Raw genomic sequence first — 27,350 nt, forward strand, 5'->3', positions numbered from 1 at the left:
TCTCAAGCTCCTCTGGCTCCCCTCAATGCCCTTTGGCTCCCCTTAAAACCCCTGGTCCCCCTGGCTGCCCTCCAAGTCCTCAGTCCCCCTCAAATCCCGCTGGTTCCTCTCAGAACCCCTGGTCCTCATCAAGTGCCCCAGGCTCCCCTCAGTACTGACACCCCTTAAATTCCTCTAACTCCCCTCAGAAGTCTCAGACCCCCTCAAACCTCCCAGGCTCCCCTCAGTACTGACACCCCTCAAATTCAGGCGGCTCCCCTCAGAAACCTCAGACGCCCTCAAATTCCCCGGCTTCCCTCGGAAGCCTCAGACTCCCTCAAACCCCCCTGGCTCCCCTCAATACCCCGGTCCCTCTCAAGTCCCCCCAGCACCTTCAACCCTCCTGGTTCCCAGAAGGTCCCGGTTCCCCCCAGCCCCCGGTTCCCCCCAGCCCGCGGGGCTCCGGGGTGGGAGGGCTGAGGGAAGGGGAGTCGCCGCCGGGCCGGGCCCTCCGGCGGGCGCTGGCAGCGGGCGGAGGGCGGGCGGGAGCAGCGGGCCGGGCCCCGCTATTTGTACGGGAGCGGGGCCGAGCCCGCCCCAGTGCCCGCCGCTGCCCGCACCATGCCGGGGCTCCGCGCCCTGCCCGGGCTCCGTGCCTCACCGCCCGCCTTGCTGCTGCTCCTGGCGCTCGCCTTGCCCCGGGGCAGCCTCGCCGCGCAGCAGCTGGAGCCCGGCAGCCGCTCGGCCGCGGCGGCGGCGCGGGTGGCCCTGCAGTACCGCAACTTCCAGGCGGGATCCCTCGGCGGGCTCCGGGCGCTCGGGCAGGTCCGCAAGGCTACGCTGAAGGTAAGCGGGGAGCCGGCGGGGTGTAAAGGGGCGCTGGGGAAGTGTAATTAACAGTGTGTAATTAATTATTACATTAGTACTGGTATATGTAACTGAGATTAGCGCTTTCCCACGCAGGGCACCGGGCGCCTTCCCGCGTCCCTCAGGAGCCGCTGCCCCATCCTCGGGCACAGCCGGGTCCCCGCGGGGACCGCTGTCCCACCTCCCCTTCCTCAGGGACCGCTGTCCCTCCTCCCCTTCCTCAGGGACCGCTGTCCCACCTCCCCTTCGTCAGGGACACCCGACTCTCCTCAGGGACCGCTGTCCCACAGCCTCATCCCTCAGGGACCCCTGGCTCTCCTCAGGAGCTGCTGTCCTGTGGTCCCTCCCTCATACCACGAGCTTCCTCTAAAGGCGGTGCAGTTCCCACCAGAAAATAAACCTTAATCTTCCAAAAATCACCTGGAATTGAGGTGGCAGAATGGGACAGGAGTCCCAGAGAGGAGCAGCTACGGGGACAGAGTCTTCCCGTCATGGGGAGCTTACCGGGGATGCTCGAGGTGGTACTGGGGTGCAGCCCTTCTCCTCCTCCAGGTCTGGGGGTTTTTTACAGCTTATTCACTTTCTGAAAGTACAGGATCAGGCAAAAACTTCTGGGGAATGTTTGTCCTGGGCTGTAGATCCTGGAAGGAATGCATCCCCTTCCTGGAGAGCCGAGGGATGGGATTTAAATCCAGCCCTGTGCTCCTGCTGCTGGGCAGCTCCTGAGAGCAAGGGCTGCTTGTTCTGGGTTCTCAGAACAACAAATTCTGCATCCTAGGGCAGCTCCTGAGAGCAAGGGCTGCTTGTTCTGGGTTCCCAGTGTCAGGTGCCAAAGGCAGCACTGGATTCCACTGGATCCTTTCCAGGATCTGGAGATCTTCCACCACTTGTCCTGTGCAGCTCCTAAAACTGAGTAAGAAGGTGTAATGTTAAATCTCCCCTTTCCAAAAAGATGTTCCAAACCAATCAGGAATATCTGGGATGCATTAATTAATGCAGCCCTTGTGTTATTAGAGATTATTGGGTGCTGAGCATGGAGGTGCTCCTGGGATACTGAAGTTTTCCTGTGAAATTGCTACAAACACCTATGACAGGGATTCTCTGTTATTTTATACTCTCCAAAAGTATCCATGCTCCTTCTGTATTTCCTGGGCACTTTGCATATGTCTACATGTGAACATTTCCTTACATAAACACCTGTGCCTGGCCGAAGAATAAGTGAATATTTGTGGGGAGGGAAAGGGGTTTTTCCCCCTCCATCAGCCACCTGCCTCCTCATACAGGAAGGAAAATAACTGCCTCATTATAGAGAAGTGAAATTGCTCCTTATTTCCTCAGGGCTGGCTGCTGTAGGAGCTCCCTGGAACCACTCTCTGCAGTTTATTTCCTCCCCCTTTTTTTTTTTTTTGCATACTCTGTGAAAACAAGAGGAGAAATGCATGAAAAGTGGGCACTTCCTTCTTTCCTGTCCTCCCCTGGAAAAAAATGAAAAGCATTTCCTGCGAGGAATTGGCTGTATTACATAAAGGCAAGGGACAAAAATATTGGGATTTGGGTATTTTTTAGGTTTGTCTGGTATTTAATTGTTTTTGAAAGTGGGCTAATTTCCTATTGGTTACTCTATTACTGGATGTCATAAAATCAGGATAATTTTTAGTGGAATTTAATAATGAGCACAGTAATTTAATACTAACTTTATTAGCCCACGAGCTGGTGAAACTGGTAATTGGAAACAGGACTGGGAACTCTCTTAGATGGGAATGATCTTTCAAGTTCAGGTAAAATGAGACTTTGTTTCCTGGCAACAAAATGCAAAACCTGGAATAATCCTTACCTTGCTGCTGGATGCAGATGGTTTTTGTTGTCCCTTCTTTTCTCTTGAGTGAGGATCTTCTAGGAAACAGCAGCTCCTGGAGTTGTTGTCCTGCACTTTAAAATGGACTTCTGATAATGAAGCATTAGTTTGTGCCAGATAAAATCTCAGAATTTAAAGGGAAGCTTTGGGGAGCAGTGCCCTGTCCCAGTCTGCCCTGGAAATCCTAATTCAGGAGTAGGGAGGTGAAGAGGAAAGGGAAAGGTGGCCTCATGCAACATTTGCTTAAATTGGGCTAGAAAATCCAGTGTTCAAATACCCAGGTGGACATTTCACAGCCTCAGGTGGACACAGCAGCAGCACCACAGCTCTGCTCCCTGATACCAGCAATCAGTTAGAAATGTTCTGTCACCACAGCTCTGCTCCCCGATACCAGCAATCAGTTAGAAATGTTCTGTAATGTGCAGCAGCCAGAGCCCCACGGTGGGTGGGAAAGGCAGAATCCAAGCAGGGGCAGCTCTGACTCCTTCTCCCAGCCCAGTGATCCAGGCAAAAACTGATCCCAGGGGAAAATCCTGCTGGGGAAACAGAGCGGGACAGATGGAAGGGGAAACTGATGGAAACTGATTGGAAACCGACTGGAAACCGACTGGAAACCGACTGGAAACCGACTGGAAACCGATTCCTCAGGGACCTGCAGTGAAGCTGCTCTGAAATTGCTGTTTTGGCCTTCCCAGGACTAAAAATCTGTCAGTTTTGAAAGTCGCAGTAATTTGGAGCCCAAAAGTAAAAGAATCCCGTGACCCAGATATTGAGTGGAAAAATGAATTACTCACTTGTTTTCTTCCCTTTTTGGACACTTTTATCTTTGGCTGCTTCCCTGGGGGTTGCCAGACATCCCTGAGCTCTGCTCAGCCCACACTCTGGGATTGGGCAACAGCATTTGGGATGAGAGTAGGGAAAATAGTGGAAATAAAAGTTTCCCTTCAGGCCTACAAAGACTTTTGTACAATTATTTTGTGCCAAATGGAGCTTCTCCCTTCTCCCTGGTGAGCTCAGGAAGCCTCAGGTGCTCACACCAGATTAAATATTTGTTTTAGCTGTGTGGCATCATTTGCAAGCTGTCTAGGCAGCAGTAGTAGGATGGTAGTAGCTACTAGCAGTGCTGTGGGGAGTTGCTGCAAATCAGGAGGGAATCTCTGCTTCAAAACCCCCAGAAACACAGAATTCTGCACTCTTTAAAAAGTCCTGCTGAGTATTGCAGCTTCTCTCTCCTGCAGGACTGATGGTACACAGGAGCAATCCTGCGTCACTGTAAAAATCCCCAAATTTACTCAGGTTAGGGGTGGTATAAACCATGGCAATAACATCTCTTAGTTGGCTTTACAGCAGTTGGAATCTTAGACTTCAATGTGATTATTGCACGAGGTGAGACCCTTCCAAACCTAATTCCACTGCAATCCCTCTTTCTGTGGTGATCCTGCATTGCAGAAAGTCACTGTCACTACCCTGCCCATGTCCCACTGTCACTTGGAGCACAATGTTTGAGGCAATACACAAAAAGGGCAGAGGGGAGAAGGAGGATGCAGAGAAGAAAGAAATTATCAGAAAGTCTGAGCTCATCCTCTCTGTTTCCTGCACCTCCTTCATGGTGAGATTTGGCTCCACACTGGACTTGCCTCATCCTAAAGCTGCAGGAGGGGATTTTTAATAAAAATAGAGTGACTGAAGCAATTGTTTACCTGCATTTCCCAGCTCTGCAGGTGCCACAGGCAGGTGTGAGCTGAGGATCTGCTGTGGGTATGAAACCCCACTCACCTTGTACCATTAGACATTTCCTGGGAAAAGTGTGCTGGGAACAGGAAGGCTCAGGGTTAGATAAATAACACACAGAGGTTTGCTTTGGGACCTGCAAACAGCCAGAATTGCACTTAAACACCAAGAAGGACTAAAACTCAGTGATGCTGCACTCAAACCCAGGGAATCCAGAAGGACCCTCCCTCCTCAGAGCTCCTTGCAGCACACAAGGCTTTAATCCCACTGCTGGCTCCATCTTCTCTCTTCCAGAACATCCCAGAGTCTGGCCACAAGTATTACCTGCAGTTCAGCACTGAGGACTACAGGACTGGGGTGAGTTCCTGCTCCTCCTCCTCCTCACCCTGGCCATCACATCCACTGCAGCAGCTCCCAAACAGGGACATGTGTGTCCCAAATGGATCTGCCACCATGGAAGCACCTTGCTGTTCCTCCCTGCCTGGCTTTGCTCCAGGGCTCACCTGAGTGATCCCCAGGCCTCAGTCCCAAAGGGAATTCTTGCTCAAGTCATGGAGGCCACCAAAGGCCTGAGTGGAACTGTGCAGTGGCCCAAGCTGGGTGACAGTGTGACAGTGTGGGCCCTGTTCCCCCCCTCAGGTCCCCGTTTTCCTGCTGTCCACACCCCAGAATGGGAATCAGGAGTTGGCAGCTCCATGGTGTTTCCAATTCCACCCCTCCATTCCCTCTGCCCCAGCTGTCAGCAGCATTTTACTGCCCTCTTCCTTTACACACACTTTGTGGAACTCAAATGATTTTCAGAACTTACCATGAAGCCTTAGATTATTTTTGTTTCAAGGCTGGCACAATGAAAGTCCCTGTTATCAATTAATGTTGTTTTTTGAGCTCTCACAAACATATTTCCAAGATGACTTAGAGCATTGTCGTGCCCTGAAAGCAGGACAAGCATTAATTAAAACCTTCTGTTAAATCCCTTTAGCCTTGTGGTTTTAACCTCGTTCCTGGAAAAAAAAGACAAATAAAATCCTCCTTGACACTTTCCTAATCCCTGAACAGCTCCATACAAAGAGTGAGTTGCTGGTAGATAAAATCTTGATTAAAAGAACAGTTTTAAACTCTCCCTTGACAGGAAGATGCTGGGAACTGCCTGGCCACAGTGCTCTTTCCAAAGAAAAAGTCTCGTCCTGTTGTCAGCATCAAGTGCTCCCACACCAAAGACCAGAAGGAAATCCAGGAGGAGGACAACAAATTTTACCAAAGGATCAGGCACCAAAGCAAGCCAATAACTGCAAACAACATTCCAGGTATATTCCTCCAAATATTCACCTGTATTTCACTTTATCTCAAAGGGCATGAAGAACACCAGCATTTGAAAAGGAGACACGTTACTGACAGCAGCACTGTCAGAGCAGTCCCACCTCCCCAGGGATTCTGGGGAGAACAGAGCCCCTCTGGATTTACCACTGGCACTCAGCCCCATCCTGTGAGGGTGGTTTGGGTTTAAAAGCAGCTCCACACCATTTCTGAGTCCAGTCAATGCAGATTGTCCTCCAGGAATAACAAGTGCCCAAACCCACACACCTCCCCAGCCGTGGTTGGAAACTCACTGAGGATGACCAACACCATTTTTCCATCCTGGAAAAATCCCATCTTTTCTCCCAGCTGGGTAAGGACTCAGATTACTGTGGATTTTTGGGTTTCTCACCTCTTCATGGGGATCCCTCTCTTGGCAGTGTCAGCTGTGCCACTCTTTATACTCCCCTGGGTCTGCAGGTTCAGCATCATCCCCCTCCCTGTGACACAGCAGAGGGAGGAGCCCCGTGCAGGAATGGTGCTGTGCCAGGCAAAACTGCTCTGAGGTTCATCATTCTGCTGCTGCCCAGCCAGAATTAATATTATTTTCTCTTTCTCCTTGCCTTGCAGACAGCTATGGCAACATCGAGCCTGCCCTGGAGCCACTGTGGGCTCTGGCTGTAGCTGGCAGCAGCTCCATCATGTGGGAAAAGTCCACGGAGACCTTGGGATACTTCCTGGCCCAAGTGAAGTCCGTGAGGCAGTGGGTGAGTGGGGCAGGAGGGACAGGGGCAGCACAGAGCCCCTCTGAGGGGATTGCCCAGCTCCAGGGCCTGCTCCTCACCAGCAGCTCCTCCTCTGCACGAGCACTTTCCCAGGTTTTGCTGGGAAGATTGTCGTGACTGGATCTGCAGTTCCTGAGCCCCTGGGCAGAGCCCCCTGCTCACACCTGACACCAGCCCAGCTGGGCAGCAGCTCCAAGGCTGCAGCACATCCAGCAGCACTCCCAGAGCCCTCAGCCAGCTGGGATCCACGGGCAGCCTCCAGCTTTGGCTCCTCAGCTATTCAGCATGTCTCTGAAGGAGAGGTTCATGCAATTCTTAGATGTAATTGAGGGTTAAATTCAATTAATTAGCACCTGGTTTCAGTGCAGACAGGCTGCAGGGCCACACAGCTCTTGGTGTCCTCAAACATTCCCTGCAGGAAGGGCTCCTAATTCCATCTTTCCACAATCAAAACCCATCTCACTGCAGCCAGCAACCACAGCCACAGAGCCCTGCTCATCCCCTTCCCTGAGCTCCAATAAATCACAGCAGACATTCAATTGTAACAATATAAACCTGTGTTCTGATAATTCTTCCCTTTTTTTACACCTGCCCAGATGAGGAAAGATGATTTTGTTGAGTTTGACTACACGGTGCTCCTGCATGAAATGCCAACCCAGGTAAGGAAGTGCCATGAACAAGCCTTGTGCAGCAGGGGCTGGGCTGCAGCAGGGTGATCAGAGCTGTGTTGGATTCAGCAGGGTGATCAGAGCTGTGTTGAATGCAGCAGGGGCTGGGCTGCAGCAGGGTGATCAGAGCTGTGTGAATGCAGCAGGGTGATCAGAGCTGTGTGAATGCAGCAGGGTGATCAGAGCTGTGTTTCATTCCCTTCCCCAGGAAATCATCTCCTGCCACATGCGCCTGACGTGGCTGCCCGGGCAGCCCCTGAAGGTGAAACATTTCTGTGCTCCCGAGGGCCACGGGGCAGAGCAGGGATCCGGGGCAGAGTCGGGATCAGCTGCTGGGCCTTCAGCTGAGAAGGGAGCCAGCTTTTGAGTGAAATCCTCCTTTTGTGGAGATGGATCCTCAGCAAATCCTTGTGCTACAGACCCGGAGCTGGGATCGTCCTTCCATGCAAGTCAGTGATTGGGAGTGGTTTCACTGATTGTTCTGTGCCAAAATCAATTCCTGTCACTTCTTCAACAGCGAGATTCAAGTTCTGCAGCTCTGCCTGAACCCTCTGCTACTCCATTTATACACAGATGAACATACAGCAGTTGATTTGAGGTCACTCATTAACTGTTACTTAAGAGTTTGTAAACAAAATTAATATATTTGGATAAAAATCATGAGCAAAGCATTAATCTGTCACTAAGAGAGATTTGCCTGCTAATTTTTTGCCATGTTTTGGGCTAGAATCATGCTGATTTTTAACTCACATCTCCAATAAACCAAATGCCATCACTCAGGGTTGAGGCTGGGTTTTCTTTCTGCTGCTGTTGGAGCCCAAATTTCCACCTTCTCTGTCACCTTGAATCAAACCAGACCTGCAGAGCCAGGGAGGCTCCTTGGGGATGAATCCCCATGTTTGGGAACAGCTCCTGTGACATTCCTGCCATGTCCTGTCCCACCACAAAGTCATGGCTTTGTCCTGTGCCACCAAATTCTCCAGCTGAGTTCCCAGCAGATCCATCCCTGTCCCACCTCTGCTCACTGCAATGTGCCAAACTGTCCCAAAGTCACCTTCTTCCCCATCAGCCAGGTTTGTGGCAGGATAAATGAAATGCTAGGAACAGCACGTTCCTGAGGAACAGAGGCTCTGGGGTGGCTGTTCTGTTTAACCTGGGGTGATCTTCACAATCCTGGAGCTGTAATTGGGAACAATTCAAGGATTTCACACAACAGCTTTCCCTGGATGGTTTCAGGCTGGGTGATGTCAGCTTCACAAATTCCAGCATTTTACACAAATAAATCTGATTTCCTGACTGAAGCTTTTCCCCTCAGCACCCAATAAACTCGGGGAAGCAGCATTCCACACCCTCCTGGTGTTTTCTTTCCTACTGGGAGAGAACATTTCTCATCATCAGATGTGTGAAATCAGGGAGTCAAATTCCAAAATTCCTTAAAGAAGCTGGTGATTAAAATATTTTTTTTGGAGTTAAGTCAAGAAAATAGTATGGATTTGGCACTTTGGGGCTCTGCTTTTGTCTCCTTACCTTTTTTGTGCCTCAGCTCTGCAGGGCTGGAATAGAGCACCAGGCACTTCCCAGGCACCAGGCTGGTGGAACTGGCTGCTCACAAACTCACAGCAGTTCAGCAGCTCCCCAGGAGCTTCTGGACAAGTAGCAAAGCTGTGGAATTCTAAGGCAAAATCTCCCCCAGCTGCTTTTAGGCCAAGGTTTCAGCCTAAAACCTCAAATCATACAGCAAAGTTCTTGGGGTTTGTTTCTGTCCCGGGTTTGTGGAGAACCAGCACATCTGGCAGAACTCATCGGCCAGGAATTCACATCGCAACTGGTCTAAACAAAATATAAACCCCATAAATAGAAATATAAATCACACCAATAGAAATAAACCTCACAAACACAAATATAAACCCCAGAGACACAAATAACATCATACCCACCCTGTTTCCTGTCCTGTGTTGACACTGCTTTTATCAGACATCTCCAAATTTTGGGGAAAGCGCTACATTTGCTTGTTTTAGAAAACTTCCAAATGTCTGAGAACCTGCAGGGCTTTTCTGGGAATGAATTCCAGCTGAGCATTCCCAAAACCAAAGCCACGGATGTGCAGGAATTGGGGATTTGTCCCAAGGCAGCACCACGAGGACACCCCACATCTTGCCTGGCATCCATCAGCAGCTCCAGGCCCTGGCAACTCCTTTCCCAAGGTTTCCATAAATCATTTTCCAGCCCTTCCAGAGGAGAAGCAGCCTGGCTGCTCCACTTGTTTCTGTCTGGGAAGCAGCAACGCCAGCGCTGTGCCAGGAATGTCGCTGGGTTTGAACTGGAACTTCACTCCCTGTTTACTGGAATCTGCAAAAACACTTTTCAGCTGAGCAGGGCAGGAAGGAGGAAAGAAAGCTCAACGTGGACATTCTGGGAATAATTACAAATACAGAATGATGGGAATATCTTCTCACCTAACACCTTGGAGTCAGCAAAGTCAAGTGATTCCTGAGCTGAACATCGGCTGCAACTCGGCCTCTGGATTGCGAGATTCTGGGAAAAGGGATCTTGGGTTTGGATTTCTAATTCCCTCTGGATTGTGATATTCTGGGAAAAGGGATCTTTGGTTTGGGTTTCTCACCAAGAGCCAAAAGCCAAGCCCATACATGAATCCACACCCCAAGCCCATTAAATCCACATCTCCAAGCCACGCAGTAATTCCATCTTGTTCCCAGCTCTGGGAAGAGGCAGCTCCTCCCAACATCCTTGGCAACTCAGCTCCGTCCTCGAGCACCAGTGAAACTGGATTTGGTGACAAGCACTGACTGATGGCTTTGCCAGTGGCTTGAGACTTTGGAGGCTCCTGTGCCATTTCTAAAGGATTGGGAGGGGGAAATTCCATTTGTTCCCTGGAGGGAAGCTGGAGCACCATGTTCTAAGTGATGTCCCACTCCCTGTACCTGTCCAGCAGCTCTTACCTCAGTTTAACATTTCCAAATAAAGATGTATCAAGTAAAAAATAAAATAATTTTAATAGATCTTGATTAAGACAAATCATCAGCCGTGTTTTAACATCTATTTGTTCCAAGAGCATTTACACAGAGCAATCCCGTGGTGATCCCCTGGTGCTGCTGACACCAGCCCAGAGGAAAGGTTCCATGATAAAATTCCAAGTCCAAATCCCACTGAAGCCCACCTTACCCAGCCAGCCTGGGCTGCTCCATGGCTTGGAAAAGCAAGTTGGAGAAGGCTGGGACAGACTGTCAGTGGGCTCCAGAGGAACCCCATCAGCTCTTGGCTTTGCCCTTTTTGGCAGGAAGTCTCCCCGTTGCTTCCAGGTATTTGTTGATGATTTCCTCCTGGGTGCTGGCTGAACAGGGGTGGTATTTGGAGTATTCCATGGTGTATTCCCCTTTTCCCTGCAGAGTTGGGAAAAGAAAGAGAGGATGGGCCATGTGCAACCCTGCTGGGCACACAGCTCCTGTCTGTGAAGGGATCCCAGGGATCCTCCTGATCCCACCCAAACAAACTCCTCAGTACAGGAGAATTGTTTGGCCAGCAATTCCACAGCTCTGCTCTGATCTCATTCCCTGCTGCAGCTGCCAGGGACAGGATGATCCAATGAGCCCAAATTTACAGAATCAAACACGTTTTACCAGAAAGGACCAGGAGGACTCACCTCTGTGCAAGACCTCAGCTCTGTGGCATATCCAAACATATCGTTCAGTGGCACCTAAAATCCAAAGACATTTGCTCAAAATGAGGTTTTTTCCATCACTTTTGGGCTATCAGCTAATTAATCCCAATTGTGACATAAAGAGTCAGTGCTGTGTGTAAACAGCTCTGATTTAATGATCTGCTGTTGTAAAGCGTCTGTTATTTTAATTAATTTATATTTGCAGTGTGTTTTCAGCAGAAAAGTCTGAGAGTTTGAGTGCACCAGGAACTGGAATATCCTAAATTCAGTGATGAGTCAACCAGCAAGGTTTGAGGTATCTGCAGACATTCCTCCAAGGACAATTTGAGAAGCAGGAGGGCCACAGGGCGTGGCTGTCCTGAGCCCCTCACCCAGCAGGAAAACACCCAGTGATCCTCTCCAATCATTTTTAAGAAAAGGAAATAAAAGGAGGAACATTAAAATCAAGTCACCCTACAGCTGTATCCATATAAACTGAGGAAAACAACGGAATCCAGCACGGGGAAGGGGAAGGGAGGAGCAGTGAGCACTGACCTCAGCATAGAGGGTGAAGTAGCCCTCGGAGCCGTCCTGGCCCGTGATGACGCCGTGGCGCCGGTTGATGCCGGCTATCACTGCCCCCTGGAACTCCACGGGAGCCACCACCTCCACGGCCATGATGGGCTCCAGGATGCGCACGGCAGCGTTCTCCATGGCTGGGGAGGGATGGCAACAGGAGTGCAACATCAGAGGGGAGCCTGGTGCAAGGCACGCTGCTCCCGTGCACAGCAGCAGGTGGCTCGTGGTTAATATCATGGAAAAACCACGAGCGACACATGGAATTCCAGCTCCTGGCCTTTCCTTCCTGGAGCCACAATCACAGAATCATTAAGGCTGGAAAAGATCCCCAGGATCATCGAGACCAACCTTTGGCTGACAGCACTGTGCTCACTAAACCCTACTGTGAAATGCCACAACACGTTGTGTAAGCACCTCCAGGGACTGTCACCCCAGCACCCCCAAGGCAGCCCCTCCCAGTCCAACCTCTCCTTCAGTGAAGGAATGTTCCCTAAAAAAGGCCCACTTTGGCCAAATGTTCTCTTCCTACCCCGTAAGGATGAAACCAGTGGCGCTGCTATACTGAATTCTAGAAAAACAGGATTTCCTTTGTACAGCCACAGGAATTATTGTGCCTCTTTCAGGAATTGTATAAACTCTTGTGCATGTTCTGCTCCATAAAACTGGGCAAGCTTTGGGGGGATGGATGGATGGATGGATGGATGGATGGATGGATGGATGGATGGATGGATGGATGGATGGATGGATGGATGGCAGGCATAGGGGGTGGGTAGGTAGGTGGATGGATGGATCCCAGCCAGCAGGAGGCTGTACCTTGTTTGAGGGCTCCCTCTCCTGCCCTGATGAAGGAGATCTCGTTGGAGTCCACCATGTGGTGGGCGCCGTCCTCCAGCACGAAGCGCACGCCGGAGATGCGGTGTCCCGAGAGCAGACCCTTCTCACAGGCATCTCTGAACCCCTGGGAATGAACAGCACCTCCTGTCACCAGCAGGGACTGCAGCCTCTGCACTGCCAGCCTCTGCCACCTCAGCTTGGTTGTACAAACAAAACCCACACAACCAGGGAAAAACAGCCTCAGGGTTTGCCTGTGTAACAGATCCCACGGCCAAACCCCAAAGGAAAGCTCAGTGTGGAAAGAGCTCTTGCCTGGAGAACAAGATTCCTTTAAGACCATAATTTTTTTCAGGATCTGGAAAAAATCTTAAAGTGTTGCAGCATGGAAAAATGAAGGAATAACTGTAGGTTATTACAGGAATTCCAAGATGTTGGTAGGTTAATTAAAGCTCTGTGCAATAAATTATACAGTGAGGCAGTCACAGAGGAGATAAAGAAAGAGAATTTGGGAACTGAGGCAGGAAATGCAGCTTAATTACAGTTTCCTCTATAACTGGCCTCAGAGAAGTCACAGAAGAATTGGGGTTGGGAGGAGAATTGTGAAGCCACAACCAGAAGCAGAAGAGGCCAGGAAAAAGCAGCTTGAGCAGGGGGCTCTCACAAGGGAAAGAGAGGCAGCACACATCACCAAAAACAACAGCAGCTCCTGAATTAACTGGAAACCCCAGGAATGCAAGACATGGAGTAAAACCACACAGCTGTGATCCTGCTGCCACTGGAGCAACGGGAACAGCCTCCTTTCCTGGTAAGGCAGGCACAGCAAACGTGGGTGGTACTGCAGGAACACAAGAGCAATCAGCATTTTCTGTGCCACAGAGAGATCTGTACCTTTTCCACAGCGGGCACAAACTGCTTGGGAATATTTGTGCCAATGGTTCTGTCCTCAAACTCCAGTTTGGTGAAGTCCTCTGGCTCCAGGGGCTCCAGCACTCCGATCACTTTGCCGTACTGGCCGGCTCCTCCCGACTGCTTCTTGTGGGTGAACTCAAACCTAAACCCAACAACACCCCAAACACCAGGTCACTCGTGAAACCATCCACAGCTGTCTGTGGAAAACATTCCCATTCTGCATTTCAGACAATCACAGACTGGTTTGGGCTGGAAGGGAATTTAAATTCAAAATTCCATGGGCAGGGACACTTTCTGCTATCCAAGGCTGCTCCAAGCCCCGTCCAACCTGGACGCTTTCAGGGAGCAGCCACAAATTCCCTGGAAAACATGTGCTAGGGCCTCCCCGCCCTCCCGGGAAGGATTCCCTCCCGATATCCCGTGTAAGGCGGTGTGACACGCTATCCATCCCAGCGCAGGGACGCTCTGCCCCGCAGCGCCCGGCCCGGCTCGGAGCCCGCCCCACCCGCTGCGGCCCCGCCCGGCGCTTCCTGCGGAGGAGGAAGCGGCTCCCGGGCCGTCCATGGAGCTGCATCCCGGCCGCTTCCCGGCCGCCCGCGCCGCCAACGTGGCCGTGGGGTACCTGCGGTACCTGCGGGGCGGCCCCGGCACCGGGCTGCGGCTGCGGGAGCTGCGCCGGGCGCGGCGCCAGGTGAGCGGCAGGGACCGGGAACGGGAACCGGGAACGGGGAACGGCACCGGGAACGGGGAACGGCAGCTGGCACCGGGAACCGGGAGCCAACACGAGAGCTGGCACCGGGAACCGGGAGCCAACACGAGAACGGGCACCGGGAACCAGCACGGGCTTTCCCCGCGGAGCGGGCGGAGCTCGGGCACAGCCGCACGGAGCTGTGCAGGTCCCGCTCCCGGGACATCCCAAACCCGCCGGGCGCGCCCCGGTGGCACCGCTCAGGTGACCCTGCCTTGTGCCGTGTCCTTCCCAGCCGCGGCTGCTCCGGGCTGGTGGCACTGCCACCGCGGCGGTGACACCGCCTGGGCCTGTCCGGGCTCCCGGCAGGAGCTCGGTGCCACCGCGGGCGGGGCAGCGCTGGGGACACAGCCCGTGTGTCACCGGTGGGGACGGCGCCGCGCAGAGAGCCCTGCCCTGGGCACGGCACCGGCACCGGGCCAGCAGGAGCCTCCCGGGGAGGAGGAGGAGGGTGCTGGGTGCTCCCGAGCGTGCCGGGACACAGAACAGCCCTGCCCTGGCTCTGCAGGGACACCTGGCACTGCAGGGACACAGCAAAGCTGGCACTGCGGGGACACCTGGCACAGCAAACCCCTCCCAAAGCAAGGGCACAGCAAACCCCACCTGCTCCCTTCTTTAAAGCCAGAAAAATACAGGGCATGATCGAGTTCATAATAACTTGCAAAATGGAATTAATAGAGGGAAGCACTGAAGGCTTGTAGGGGAGTATTTAACTAAGCAGCAAATTCTTGGCTAGTATCACACAGGAGCCCAAAATTGGTAATTCAGGGGTGTTCAAGGATAGAAGTGACGGTGGAGAGGCCCTGGCACAGAGTGCCCATCCCTGGCAGTGCCCAAGGCCAGGCTGGATGGGACCTGAGCAACCTGGGGTAGTGGAAGGTGTCCCATGGCAGGGGTGGCACTGGATGGGATTTAAGGTCCCTTCCAACCCAAACCATCCTGGGATGCTCTGATTTTGTCCAGGATGCAGCCATTCAGCATTTGCCAAAATGAATGTTATTAATATTTTCCCTTTTTTAGGACATTGATGGTGTGGGGCACAAGTACTACCTGGACCTGGAGCTGGAGGATGTCCTGGACAATGTGAGTCACACTGGTTTCATTACACAGCACTTGATACTTTGAATCATGCTCCTGATTTTTCTGTGCTGCCAATCAGGCCCCAAAAAGGCTGAATTTTAACCACAAGGAACCCACTGACCACATGGTACCTTCCACTACACCACCAGGCAATGGTGCAGGGAGGACAAGGACATTTCAGTGTCACCCAGCTCCACCTGAACAGCACAAGGGACATTCTGCACCCCAACCACTGCCCCTTCCATCATTGCAGAAAGCAAATCCCACCCAAGGGACACTCTGCACCCCAACACTGCCCCTTCCATCACTGCAGAAAGCAAATCCCACCCAAGGGACACTCTGCACCCCAACCACTGCCCCTTCCATCATTGCAGAAAGCAAATCCCACCCAAGGGACACTCTGCACCCCAACCACTGCCCCTTCCATCACTGCAGAAAGCAAATCCCCCCCTCCAACATTCACAGAAATGCCAGGAATTCAACCTTGTCTTAAATAATCACAAACCTCTGGGGATCAGACTCAGAGAAAGCAGTAACTACATACAAATGACATTTCAGAAGTGCAAATGACCCTGGTTATACACACACTCTACCAGCTAATAATGCACATCATTAACTCTGCCACAGGACAGGACTGTGAACTGCACTGCTGAGGTTCTCTATCACCTGGGCAGCAAAACCTCTGCTCCAGATGTGCAGCTGACAGTGCAGGGAGAGCTCAGGAGCACAGAGGAGGCAGACAAGGAGTTCTACCATCGGATCAGGAGCCTGGAAAAGGAGCTTGTGGCTGAGAACATCCCAGGTACAGGCCAGGGCTGGCACAGGGCTCAGGCCTTCACCTTTCTCTTTTTGGGGGGTCTGCAGTCACAGCCACTGCATTTATTCCTGATCCTGAGAGTTCTGGAAAAGCAGCTGGCACTGGCACTGGCACCTGCCCCTGCTCCCTCTGAGGGTGTCCTGGCACAAGTGCACAACGAGGGGCTGCTCAGATTTCTGTTCAGAGCAAAAAGTGGAGGAGAACACCCTGGCAGTGCCCAAGGCCAGGCTGGATGGGGCTGGGAGCAGCTGGGACAGTGGGAGGTGTCCCTGCATGGCAGGGGTGGCACTGGGTGGGATTCAAGGGCCCTTCCCACCCAAACCATTCAGGGTTGTGTGAAGTGGGAGGAGAAGCCTGTGGTGATGGAGCAGCTGTTCCCAAGCTGGGGAAGGCAGTGTGGCAGGACTGGAGCAGCCAGCCCCGTGTGAGGTGACAATGCTCTGTGAAGGGCTCTCTTTCACAGCCAGCGTTTGTTCTGGTTGCAGACAGCCACGGGAACGTTCCCCCAGAGCTGGAGCCCATCCACCTGCTGGCCTGGGCGGCCTCTGGCTACGTGATCTGGCAGAATTCCACTGAAAACACCAACTTCAACCTCGCCCAAGTGAAACACGTGAAGCAAGTGGTGAGTTACCAGCAGGGACAGAATCCCACACTGGGCTGGGATGGAGGGACATTAAAGCTCATCCCATTCCCTCCCTGCATGGGCAGGGACACCTTGCACAGCCCAGGGTGCTCCAACCCATCCAGCCTGGCCTTGGGACACCTTGCACAGCCCAGGGAGCCCCAACCCATCCAGCCTGGCCTTGGCTTTCCCTGCAAAGTACTCATGAGCTAAGCAGTTGTGGCAAGGACAATAAATTAAATTAACAGAATTCCACGGGTCCTCCCAGTTCTGCTGTGTTCTGTTAGAGAAAATCGATTCTGAGTTAAGAATAACCCTGAAGTGATCATCAGCTTTAAATTAAAGGCAATTTTCCACAGGAGCCAGGAAAAAGCAGCAGGATTTGGGTGTTTAGAAAACCAAAAGCTCCAGAAGTTTTGTCCCTCTGAACAGACAGTGAATTCCCAGGAAGTTCTGGGTCTGAAGGAAAGTCAGGAATTCCTTGTGGGGGGAAGGATTTGTGAATGTTTTGCTCCCTCTGATGGCATTTTAGAGAATTCACAGCTGGTGCAGGGCTGTGCACCAGCAAGAGTTTAAAGATTTTCTCTAACAAACTTAAGGATAAAGGAGACAAATAACTATTAACTAATCCAGATTAACTGCCATCTCTCTAGTTTTGTCCCTTTTTCCCTGAAAACACAGGAAAGGAATCTATTCCAAAGGCCAGGGATTATTTTGTCACTCAGAGTCCCTGGCTGTCACTCACTGTAAGGCCTCTGGAGTGTCCTTATTCTCCTGACAATTTTATTTGGGATTGTTTGGGTTAAACTGACACCTGCTAGAATGAGGTGTTCCCATCCCAAAGAAGTCCTGACAGGTCTGGTCTCTGTAAGGCAGGAATTAGCAGTTTAAAGCTTTACATTCACTGTCTCCAGTGCAGCTTTGGAGTGCACAGAAATTCAAACCAAGAGCTTTTAGTTTTGTTACAATGCCTGAGCTCCTCCTGCTTCATTTGTGATCAGGAGCTGCCAGTTTTAGCTGACATCCATCAGGGAATTTTTGTGATAACCACAGAGAACTAAACACTTTTTCTGAGGTGGGAAAATCCCCAGATTCAGCCCTTTTCATCCTGTCTTTGCAGAAAAGAAATGATGATGATCTTCAGTTTGACTTTGTGGTTCTACTCCATGAAATGGTGTCCCAGGTAAATAGTTTTACTCCTAAAAAGACTTTTGTGGGTGTTTTAGGAGTGCAGCTGTGTGAGCTCCAGCTCAGACACAGATCTGATGCTGCAGGGTGAGCTCAGGGTCCCCATCCCTGCCTGTCTCAGCATTCCAGGAACAACAGCAGCAATTCCCAGCTGCTCTGGGGCTTTGCTGGGAATGGCTGAGGCTCAAAGCTGGTTCCTCACAGCTCTCCTTGGGAGATCCCAGTGCCACAGTGGGCAGGGCTAAAGGGGAGGGGCAGCTGGAGCATCTTGGATGCTGAATTCCAGAAAGGATCCTCCATGGCCCAGGATAATCCCAGTAACCCCCAGCAGAAACCCTCCCAGAACAGCACTTACATCTGTGCTAATCTCCAGCAGAACTCTGGGATCTGAGCAGGTTTTTCATAGGAAAACCACAGAAAATTAGGAAGGGAAACTCCTGACTGTAACAATCCAGGGATCTCCCTCCCAGCTGCAGCTCCACTGCTCCTGACCCCCTGCACTCCCATTCCCTTGGGTTTAATTCCCAGGTTTCCCCTCAGGAAGCTCCTGGCTGGCTTGGGGGGCAGCAGGGGCTGCTGACAGAGCTGTGTGTGCCCCACAGGAGGTGCTGCCCTGGCAGGTGACCCTGCTGTGGCACCCCCAGCGCGGGGCCCGAGTGCCCCAGGGCGGCGCCGCGGGGGCACCGAGATCCTGAGGGCAGCTGGAGCAACTGGGAACAACTGGGAACAACTGGGAGCAACTGGGAGCAACTGGGAACATCCCTGGGAACAACTGGGAGCAACTGGGAGCTCCTGAGAACAACTGGGAGCAACTGGGAGCAACTGGGAACATCCCTGAGAACAACTGGGAGCAACTGGGAACCCTCAGCAACTCTGGGAACTTCTGAGCACCCCTGTGAAGCTGGAAACACCTGGAAACTCCTGAGCACCTCTGGGAACCCCTGGGAGCTCCCACACCTGGAAGGAGCAGGTGGGAGTGGGGACCAAGCACAGTCCCAGACATGAAATGAAATGAAACCTTCCTGGGTGTTTCTGGTCCCAGAATTCCAAAGGGACTTCCCCTCCCTCCCTCCCAGGGATGAATGCAGCAATTCCCAGCAGGAATACTCACGGCACAGGGGCACAGATGTTCTCCCTGAAGGACACTTTGGGCTTCCCCATGGTGCAAGGACAGCCATATTCCCTCTCCATCCTCTGCAGGAGGAAACCCACAGTGGTTAGGGTCATTCCTTTGGGATCTATTTAGTAACTTCATCAAGACTAATCACTTTTTTGGTTGGGGGTTGGATTGATTTTTGGGGCTTTTTGTTTTTTTTTTTTAATTACCAAATTATTCCCCATCAACTTCCTTAAGACATGCATCTTCACATGCAGGGAAAGGAAACAAAATTAATTATGTTATTAAAATTCAGGTTTTTCAAGGCAAAAATCACTTTTTTCTTCATTTTGTCAATATTTAAGATACATCTTTTTGTGTTAAGATTAAAACATAGACATCAGCTGGAATGAAACAAATCCCTCTAACTACTCCTTTCTCCCTACACCAGCTTTTATTAGGGAATGATACATTTAAAACCACAGAAACAGAGGATTTTTCTGTAGAAATTAATTATAATTAGGTATTATTAATTATCAGAAGCAAAGGCTACTAGAGCAAAGTGTAGTGTTTAATACATTTTTTATGGATTGTACCAAATCCTAAAAATATTCCAGGCAAATTTTCCTTTTAGAAGCCTTCAGAACGGAACCACTGGAGAGAAAGAACCTTCAAATGTTGACTTAAAAGTCCAACTTTTCCCTGAGCAGCTGGAAGGAGCAGGGAGGAGGAGGAGGAGATGGGAAAAGAGGCAGAAGCAGAGCCCATGGGATGTGCTCCCCCAGTTACCTGGGCATAGATCTCCAGGTGCAGCTCCCCCATGCCAGACACAATGGTCTCCTTGCTCTCCTCATCAAAGTGCACCCTGAAGGTGGGATCTTCCCTGGTGAAGCGGCCCAGGCCTTTGGAAAACTTATCCAGGTCATTCTGAAACACGAGCCAAGATTTACTCAACACCCATCAGTCACTCCAAGAAAAAAGCCTCAAGTTTTCCCATCCATGCTGAGCATTTCTGCTCTTTGGGTTATTTTATGGGAGATTTCTAACTCTTGATTAGTGTTAATTATTTACTTCAGGTTCATGTTTCTGGCTGAGTGACAACATCCAGGCTCTGGGTTATCCAATGGATAAAATCATGGATATTTGGGATAAAACACTTTCCAACAGTGCTTAGACTGTTCCATGAAATCACAAAGCAGCAGAGGGAGGGAACTCAGGGAGAAGAGGTTGGTCCAAAGGCTCCTACCTTGTTGGAAGGCTTCATAGCCACAGAAATGACAGGATCAGGGACGTGGATGGATTCCTGTGTGGCCAAGGAAAAGGGGATTACAAATTCCAGCAAAATCCCAGTGAGTGGCAGTGCCTGAGGCAGCCAGGGCCAGGGGGGCTCACCATGGAGATGTCAGTGCTGGTTTTATCCGTGAACGTGTCCCCGCTGGCACAGTCGATCCCAAACAGGGCACAGATGTCCCCAGCATAAACTTCACTGACATCCTGAGGGAAGGAAAACTCCTCTGCACACAGCACTGGGATCAGAGCAGCTGGGGCTGCCCCTGGATCCCTGCAGGTGTCCAGGGCCAGGCTGGACAGGGCTGGGATCACCCTGGGATCATGGAAGTTGTCCCTGCCCTTGTGGCTGGATGATCCTTAAGGTCCCTTCCATCCCACACCATTCCAGGATTGGTTCTGTCCTTCCCTCACACCCAAACTCCACCTGGATTGTAGAAGATCCACAAACACTGTGTTGTAAGGCTTGACACTGGGCTCCTTAAAAATTCTGAGCTTGGATAAAAAGCTCTGCAAATCTCCCTCTTTATTCAAAGGAAAAAGGGAGGGCTTGGCTTGGATTAATTCCGGATTAAACGAAGCAAAGACCATCCTGTGCTTCAGGATCATCATCCGGGGTGGCCCAGGGGCTCAGCAGTGCTGACCCCCCCAGGGTGGCCCAGGGGCTGGCAGCCCATCCCTGGGGAGGGACCCACTCACCTCCATGGTGTCCGAGTGCATCCGGACCAGTCTCTGCACCCTGACCTTCTTGCCCGTGCGGGTGTTGTAGATGTAATCTGACTTCTTCAGCATCCCCTGGTACACCCTGACGTAGGTTAACTGCCCAAACTTGCCAGCCTGCAAGCACAACCCACCAAGATCTGGTCATTCTGGGAACCACTGATGCCTCAGGTTTGAGCTTTTCTATTTTTCACATTCTGTGCTGCTTTAGTGTGGGAGTCTGAGCTTCACATGAGGAGATGGTGAGCTGTGTGCACAGAGCAGGGACACAAAACAATTCCTGCTCCAGCTGGGCACCAAGGACAAATGACCCAAATCTCAGCCCAGGAGCAAAAACCCCGTGGGCTGGAGAGAGAAAAACAAGCAGGGTGGGACTGCCTGGGCTAAAGCTGCAATGGGACAATGAACTGCAAGGTGCAAATGGAGCAGAACTGATCCCAGGGACAGACCCCGGCAGCGCTCGTGCATTTTGGGGCCATTTTGGTTCATCTTGGGTGCAGCCCTGGCTGGGCTCTGGTGCTGCCCAAGGTGGATCCATGGAGGAGATCCTTTGGATAAATCCCTGCTTTATTCTGGGACTCTGCCCAGCCTCTGCTCCAGGGCAGCCTGCACAAGGCATCAGCAGCTCCAATTCCAAGCACCAGCTGCACTGACTAAATGTGGTGTGAGTTTCCACACTACTAATGGAAATGAAAGATTCTTAACAGCTTTCATTTGGCTTTGCAATGGAATTTGGCAATTTTCTGAACCAATTTTTCACTCCCAAACCTTCCCAAGAGACTCATGCTACCATGGAATGTGGCCAGCCATTTCCTGAAGTGCTGCTCTCTAAGTAGCAAACAACTTATCTGCTTAAATCTCTGCACTTTTTCTCTCTGACTCTCTCATGTCCCATTGTTTCCAAGGCCAGGATTTTTCCCTGAAAATATTTCCATTAAGCCAACAATCCTCTGGATGTTCAAATTTTAACTAAGAAAACCAGGAAATACTTGAGGTCCAGAACCCGCCCTGAAGTTCCAAACTGGCAGAGTTTTTGGATTTTAGGGTTGAAGCCTTTTTTTTAAAAAAGAAGTTAAATTTCAATTGAAATCAAATATAAACTGCTTTTCAGTATAAAGTGGTTTAAAAGTCTGCTGTAGGTGAGTTTTGGTAGCCCCACCTGGGCTCTCCATGACTGTGGAAGGAGCAGAGTGAGACTCACCTCCAGCTTGAAGGCAAGGCCAATAAAAGGCTGGGAATCGTCACGAGCAGAGTTCAACAGGAACTTGGTTTGGTCCTGAGAATCCCTGAGAAACAGGGATGAGAGGGAGGAGAGGTTAGGAACCAACACAGGAGCTTCCCCTAAACATTTACAGGCTCTGCTGTTGGGGTTCACACGTCTGGGTGGGCTCTGCTCCCAGGGACAGGGACGGGAGCAGAGGGAACGGCCTCAGGCTGGGCCGGGGCAGCTCAGGGGGGAATTTCCCCATGGAAAGGGTGGTGAGGCCTTGGCAGGGGCTGCCCAGGGAGCTTTGGAATGTCCATCCCTGGAGGTGACACTCAGAGCTCTGGGTTGGGTGACAAAGGGAGGACTGGGCACAGCTTGGACTCAAAGATCCTGGAGCTCTTTTCCAGCCTCAGGGATTCTGGGATTCATGTCCATTAGAATAAAACACTATTTACACACTTGGCACATGCTCCCTCCTGTAGGCAGGCCTAGCTTTAATGCTGCCATCAATTCTAGAGAATTATCTGACAATCATTTTCCAAATGCAACACTGAATGTGGTAAAATCCCAGCACAGAGTAACCCTTGAATGAGAGAGGAGCTTTGGGACTTTGTGCCCAATGCTGGTGGCACTGTTTGACACCAATGGTAAAGGATTGTGGATCCTGTTAGTAATGTTTCCTGCTTTGAAACTATTCCATGGAATCCCAGACTGCTCTGGGTGGGAAGGGTCCCTAAAGGCCATCCAGGGCCATGGGCAGGGACACTCCAGAGCCCTGCTCCTGGACACCCCTGCTGCTGCTGGATGCACTCACCCCTGGTTGAGGAGGGCGTAGTTCTCCACCTCAGAAGGGTTGGGAAGGTATTCCAGGACAGCATCCAGCAGTGGCTGCACCCCTTTGTTCTTCAGAGCACTTCCCACGAGGACAGGGGTGAAGGATTTCTGCAGCGTTGCCCTCCTGATTGCCAGCTGAAAAACATCCCTGTGAACTCCTCCTGCAGCACAGCCCAACTCCCTGGCTTTCCTGGGCCTCTCCTGGAGCAAAGAGCTGCTCCCACAGTCCCCTGGACACCCCCCAACACAAGGGCTCCCACAAAACCTGCTCTCCAGAATTCTCCAACAGATTGGGAACGGGCCCTACCTGGGAGGGGGAATGGAGTTCAGCTGTGGTGACACAACTGCAGCAAACAGAATTCCTGACACATTTATTGAGGGATGAGGGAACAGGGAACAGGCAGCCCAAGGAAGGTACCTTTAACTGTGCAGCTGTGGGAATCTTCTCCTCCAGGAACAGCTCCCCCAGCAGCTCATCAGCATCGGCCACGCACTCGATGAGCTCCCGGCGCCGCTCGGCCGCCTCTGCCCGCAGCTCCGCCGGGATCTCCTCCACCCGCACGGTCTGCCTGCACACACAGGGCACAGGGAGCCCAGGGTGGCACAGGGGGCACAGGATGGCACAGGGGGTACAGGGAGCCCAGGGTGGCACAGGGGGCACAGGATGGCACAGGGAGCCCCAGGATGGCACAGGGAGCCCCAGGATGGCACAGGGGGTACAGGGAGCCCAGGATGGCACAGGGGGCACAGGATGGCACAGGGAGCACAGGGTGGCACAGGGACCCCCAGGAAACACACAGGGGGCACAGGGACCCCCAGGATTGCACAGGGACCCCCAGGATGGCACAGGGACCCCCAGGATGGCACAGGGACCCCCAGGATGGCACAGGGAGCACAGGGACCCCAGGATTGCACAGGGACCCCCAGGATTGCACAGGGGGCACAGGGACCCCCAGGATTGCACAGGGACCCCCAGGATGGCACAGGGACCCCCAGGATGGCACAGGGACCCCGGGATGGCACAGGGACCCCGGGATTGTACAGGGAGCACAGGGACCCCAGGATTGCACAGGGACCCCCAGGATTGCACAGGGGGCACAGGGACCCCCAGGATTGCACAGGGACCCCCAGTAATCTCCAGGAATCCCACAGGGATCAATCAGCCTGCCCACCCCTGGCGTGACCACCCTGACTGAGAACAATCCAGTGTGTTATCTCTGGTGTGGGAGGCTCCTTCCCGCTGCTGGCAGGGATCAGGGAAACCTCCCAGCAGCTCACCCACAGCTGATCTCCATCCCAGGGAGCCACACACGCTGCAGGATCCCCGCGTGGAGCGCTCTCCTGCTTCTCCAGGTGGGAAGTGTGGCCAGCACTCCTTCACAGCAGCCAGGTCCTGCTGCAGCCACCCCCACCCAGAGCTCCCTGCAGGCCCTGGGCACAAGCCCTTCCCAAATTTCCAGAGAGCTGGGTTTCATCTCCGAAGAGAAACTGCAGGAATTCTTCCCAGCTCCAGTTAGAAAAGAAGCAATTTCCAGGACTTACCCAAGTGCCCCATCAAAATAGATTGCTTTTTCTTCAATGAGATCTATAATTCCTTTAAAGTTTCCTTCCAGCCCAATTGGAATCTGAACAAAAGCTGCATTGTGTTTCAACTTGGATCTGAAAAAGGGAAAATAGGAATTATTGAATAAAAAAGTCATTTCTATGTGTGTGCTCCAGATGGTCTTTGAGCAACATCCCCCTCCCACAAAATCTGTGTTTTCTCCTTTGGACAGTGCCCAGTTCTGCCAATATGGATAAAAACCACCCAGCTGTGGTTTAGGGCTTTGTGTCCCACCTTTTGTATCCCAAGAGGGAGCAATTCCCATGGGAAAGGCAGCAGGGGAAACCAGTTTGAGATTGATTGCTTGATTAAAGGAGTTGCCTCCCCCTTAATGAGTATTAATGAGATTATCTCATGGATCAAATTAGGCAGGGAAAGGCTGGGAGTAAACAGGACTTCCAGGAACCCAAAGCACCCTGTGTCACCTCCATGGTGGAATTTCAGCAGGATCCAGGGAAAACTAAGGGCTGCTCTCAAAGTGGGTCCTGATACAGTTCCACCAACAAAGCAAACACCAAACCCCAGCCCTTGGTCATGGCAGGTCCTGGCTGACACCAATATTTGGGGGGTTTTGGGACAATGGAGATTTGTCCTGGCTCAGGTCAGGATTTAACCCCGAGTCAGGAATTCTCCAAACTGCAGCTCCCAAGAGGAGCCTTTCCAGCACTGCTCCTACTGAGCTGCCACGGGGATGGAATTCCAGGAATCACTGCAAATGCCAAAACCTGAGCTGCTGCACTGCTCTGGCCGGGTTGGAGCCCATCCTGTCCAGTTTGTTGATGAAGGTGAGGAAGGGGACGTTGTAACGCTTCATCTGCCTGTTGACAGTGATGGTCTGGCACTGCACACCTCCCACGGCACAGAGAACCAGGATGGCTCCATCCAGCACCCTCAGAGACCTCTCCACTTCAATGGTAAAGTCCACATGGCCTGGATAACAAACACAAATAAAATGATAAATGCACTGAAGTGATGGAGCACAGAGTCACGGAATGGTCTGGGTGGGAAGGGACCTTAAACCCCATTCCAGCCCTGCCATGGCAGGGACACCTCCCACTGTCCCAGGCTGCTCCAAACCCCATCCAGCCTGGCCCTGGGCACTGCCAGGGATGCAGGGGCAGCCCCAGCTGCTCTGGGCACCCTGTGCCAGGGCCTGCCCACCCTCACAGGGAACAATTCCTTCCCTATATCCCATCTATCCCTCTGTCAGTCTGAACCCATCACTCCACGTTCTATCACAACCAGGGACACAAAGATGCAGCGCATGCCCTGTATCCATGAGGAACAGCAATCCACAGGTGCTGCCAGCTGCCCGTACCTGGCGTGTCGATGATGTTGATGTTGGTGTCCTTCCACATGGTGTAAGTGGCTGCAGACTGGATGGTGATGCCCCGCTGTCGCTCCAGCTCCATGGAGTCCATGACGGCTCCAACTCCATCCTTACCTTTCACCTTAGGAGAAATTAAAAAACCAGCTCAAGGAATTTGCTAAGAATTCACATCCCATCCCTGGAAGTGTCCAAGGCCAGGCTGGCCAGGCTGGTTGCTTGGAGCAACCTGATCTGTGGAAGGTGTCCCTGCCCATGGCAGGGGGTGGGATGGGTGAGCTTTAAGCTCTCTTCCCACCCAAACCATTCCATGATATTGTGAATGCACATGCAGGAGTGATGCTGCACAGACTGAGCATCCTCCCTCATGCAGAAGAACACAGCGTGGAGGTGAGTCCCAGGAACATCCCAACGGGAGCTCAGCCCGACCTCGTGCATCTGCGCGATCCTGCCCGTGTAGAACAGGATCCGCTCCGTCAGCGTGGTCTTGCCGGAGTCGATGTGAGCCGAGATGCCGATGTTCCTGATCCTCTCGTTGGGAAGGACCCCCGAGGAGCAGTGCCGGCATGAGGTCAGCAGGAGCTGCAAGGCAACACAGGGGCACCGGCTCAGCCAGGGGTGATCCAACACAGCTCACGGGACACCAGCAATGGGACCAGGGGAAACGGCCTCAGGCTGGGCCAGGAGAGGCTCAGGGTGGACACCAGGAGGAATTTCTCTATGGAAAGTGTGGTCAGGCTTTGGCAAGGGCTGCCCAGGGAGGTTTGGAGTGCCCATCCCTGGAGGTGTCCCAGGAATTCCTGGAGGTGGCACTCAGAGCTCTGAGCTGGGGACAAGGTGAGCATCGGGCACAGCTGGGACTCGATGGTCTTGGAGGGCTTTTCCAAGGTAATTTATCCTGGGATTCGCTGTGCCCATGGCTAAACTGCCAAACCGCTTTCCCACGGCTTCCCGTCAGTCTATGCCGAACCGGTCACCCCGAGCCGAGTGGCCTTTCCAGGGTCACCTCGGAGCTGTCACCGCACCGCGCACCCCGCCCCGCTGCCCATTCCCGGTATCCCTGTCCCCACCCATCTGACCGGGAGCTGCTCGTTCCCTGCAGCTGCTGCGGCCCGTCCGGGCTGTCCCTCCGCCCTCCATCCCTTCTGCTCCCGGCCCCCTTCCCTCCCCTCCCTGAGGCGCCGTCCCCTCATGCGGGCGCGGGGCGGTCCCGCCGCCGGTACCTGGATGTGCCGCGGGCGGCCGGGGGCCAGCCCGGCCCGTAACACCCTGAGCATGGCCCCGGCTGCGGCTGCGGCCCCGCTCCGGCTCCAATCCCGGCTGCAGCCCCGGGTCGCTCCCGCCTCTTCCGGGGCTCCGCGCAGGCGCCGCGGTCCCGTCCGGTCCCTCACGGGCTCCTCCGGTAGCGGCGGGAGCCCTGAGGGGGCAATGGAGAAGGGAGGTTCTCGCCGCCTCTCCGGCCCCTTAGGGAGCGGCACCATGAGGGAGCCCCAGGGGCGGAATGGAGAGGGGAGGCTCTCTGTGTTCCCCCGGCCCCTCACGGGCTCCTCCGGTAGCGGTGGGAGCCCTGAGGGGGCAATGGAGGCGGGGGGTTCTCATCTCCCCCCCAGTCCCTCAGGGAGCGGTGGCATCTGGCGGGAGCCCCAGGGGCGCAATGGAGAGG

At 52.8% G+C, this 27,350-nt stretch overlaps 3 protein-coding genes across 3 annotated transcripts; 2 read left to right on the plus strand and 1 right to left on the minus strand.

Moving 5' to 3' along the window:
- The first annotated feature begins 600 nt into the window (after window positions 1-600).
- Window positions 601-7,953, plus strand: RARRES1 (retinoic acid receptor responder 1). The gene is made up of 6 exons (XM_063166374.1): window positions 601-825; window positions 4,727-4,789; window positions 5,562-5,736; window positions 6,356-6,492; window positions 7,107-7,169; window positions 7,387-7,953. Exons 1-6 carry the CDS (start codon window positions 601-603, stop codon window positions 7,543-7,545), a joined length of 822 nt encoding a protein of 273 aa, XP_063022444.1. The 3' UTR covers window positions 7,546-7,953.
- Window positions 7,954-10,173: 2,220 nt separating this feature from the next.
- On the minus strand, window positions 10,174-27,013 carry GFM1 (G elongation factor mitochondrial 1). Its single transcript, XM_063167419.1, has 18 exons — window positions 26,911-27,013; window positions 26,117-26,269; window positions 25,679-25,811; window positions 25,086-25,290; window positions 24,300-24,416; window positions 23,176-23,326; window positions 22,738-22,892; window positions 21,918-22,002; window positions 20,696-20,833; window positions 20,102-20,203; window positions 19,956-20,012; window positions 19,499-19,636; window positions 18,725-18,807; window positions 13,138-13,300; window positions 12,229-12,373; window positions 11,392-11,552; window positions 10,840-10,893; window positions 10,174-10,579 (listed from the first exon to the last, which is right to left on the minus strand). Exons 1-18 carry the CDS (start codon window positions 26,962-26,964, stop codon window positions 10,448-10,450), a joined length of 2,226 nt encoding a protein of 741 aa, XP_063023489.1. The 5' UTR covers window positions 26,965-27,013; the 3' UTR covers window positions 10,174-10,447.
- LXN (latexin) lies at window positions 13,721-19,877 on the plus strand. Its single transcript, XM_063167420.1, has 6 exons — window positions 13,721-13,849; window positions 14,927-14,989; window positions 15,614-15,788; window positions 16,289-16,425; window positions 17,546-17,608; window positions 18,216-19,877. Exons 1-6 carry the CDS (start codon window positions 13,721-13,723, stop codon window positions 18,306-18,308), a joined length of 660 nt encoding a protein of 219 aa, XP_063023490.1. The 3' UTR covers window positions 18,309-19,877.
- Window positions 27,014-27,350: the final 337 nt, after the last annotated feature.

Source organism: Melospiza melodia, chromosome 12 (genome assembly GCF_035770615.1).
Source record: "Melospiza melodia melodia isolate bMelMel2 chromosome 12, bMelMel2.pri, whole genome shotgun sequence".
NCBI lineage: Eukaryota > Metazoa > Chordata > Aves > Passeriformes > Passerellidae > Melospiza > Melospiza melodia.

Excerpts from the sequence above, each read along its gene's own strand:
- RARRES1 (XM_063166374.1), top strand. The coding sequence starts at position 601 with ATGCCGGGGCTCCGCGCCCTGCCCGGGCTCCGTGCCTCACCGCCCGCC. Across the intron at positions 4,790-5,561 it reads CTGAGGACTACAGGACTGGG|GAAGATGCTGGGAACTGCCT; the intron begins GTGAGTTCCTGC and ends CTCCCTTGACAG. Across the intron at positions 5,737-6,355 it reads AACTGCAAACAACATTCCAG|ACAGCTATGGCAACATCGAG; the intron begins GTATATTCCTCC and ends CTTGCCTTGCAG.
- LXN (XM_063167420.1), top strand. The coding sequence starts at position 13,721 with ATGGAGCTGCATCCCGGCCGCTTCCCGGCCGCCCGCGCCGCCAACGTG. Across the intron at positions 13,850-14,926 it reads TGCGCCGGGCGCGGCGCCAG|GACATTGATGGTGTGGGGCA; the intron begins GTGAGCGGCAGG and ends TCCCTTTTTTAG. Across the intron at positions 14,990-15,613 it reads TGGAGGATGTCCTGGACAAT|GACAGGACTGTGAACTGCAC; the intron begins GTGAGTCACACT and ends ACTCTGCCACAG.
- GFM1 (XM_063167419.1), bottom strand. The coding sequence starts at position 26,964 with ATGCTCAGGGTGTTACGGGCCGGGCTGGCCCCCGGCCGCCCGCGGCAC. Across the intron at positions 20,204-20,695 it reads TGCACTCGGACACCATGGAG|GATGTCAGTGAAGTTTATGC; the intron begins GTGAGTGGGTCC and ends TCCTTCCCTCAG. Across the intron at positions 10,580-10,839 it reads AGCTGAGGTCTTGCACAGAG|GGAAAAGGGGAATACACCAT; the intron begins GTGAGTCCTCCT and ends CCAACTCTGCAG.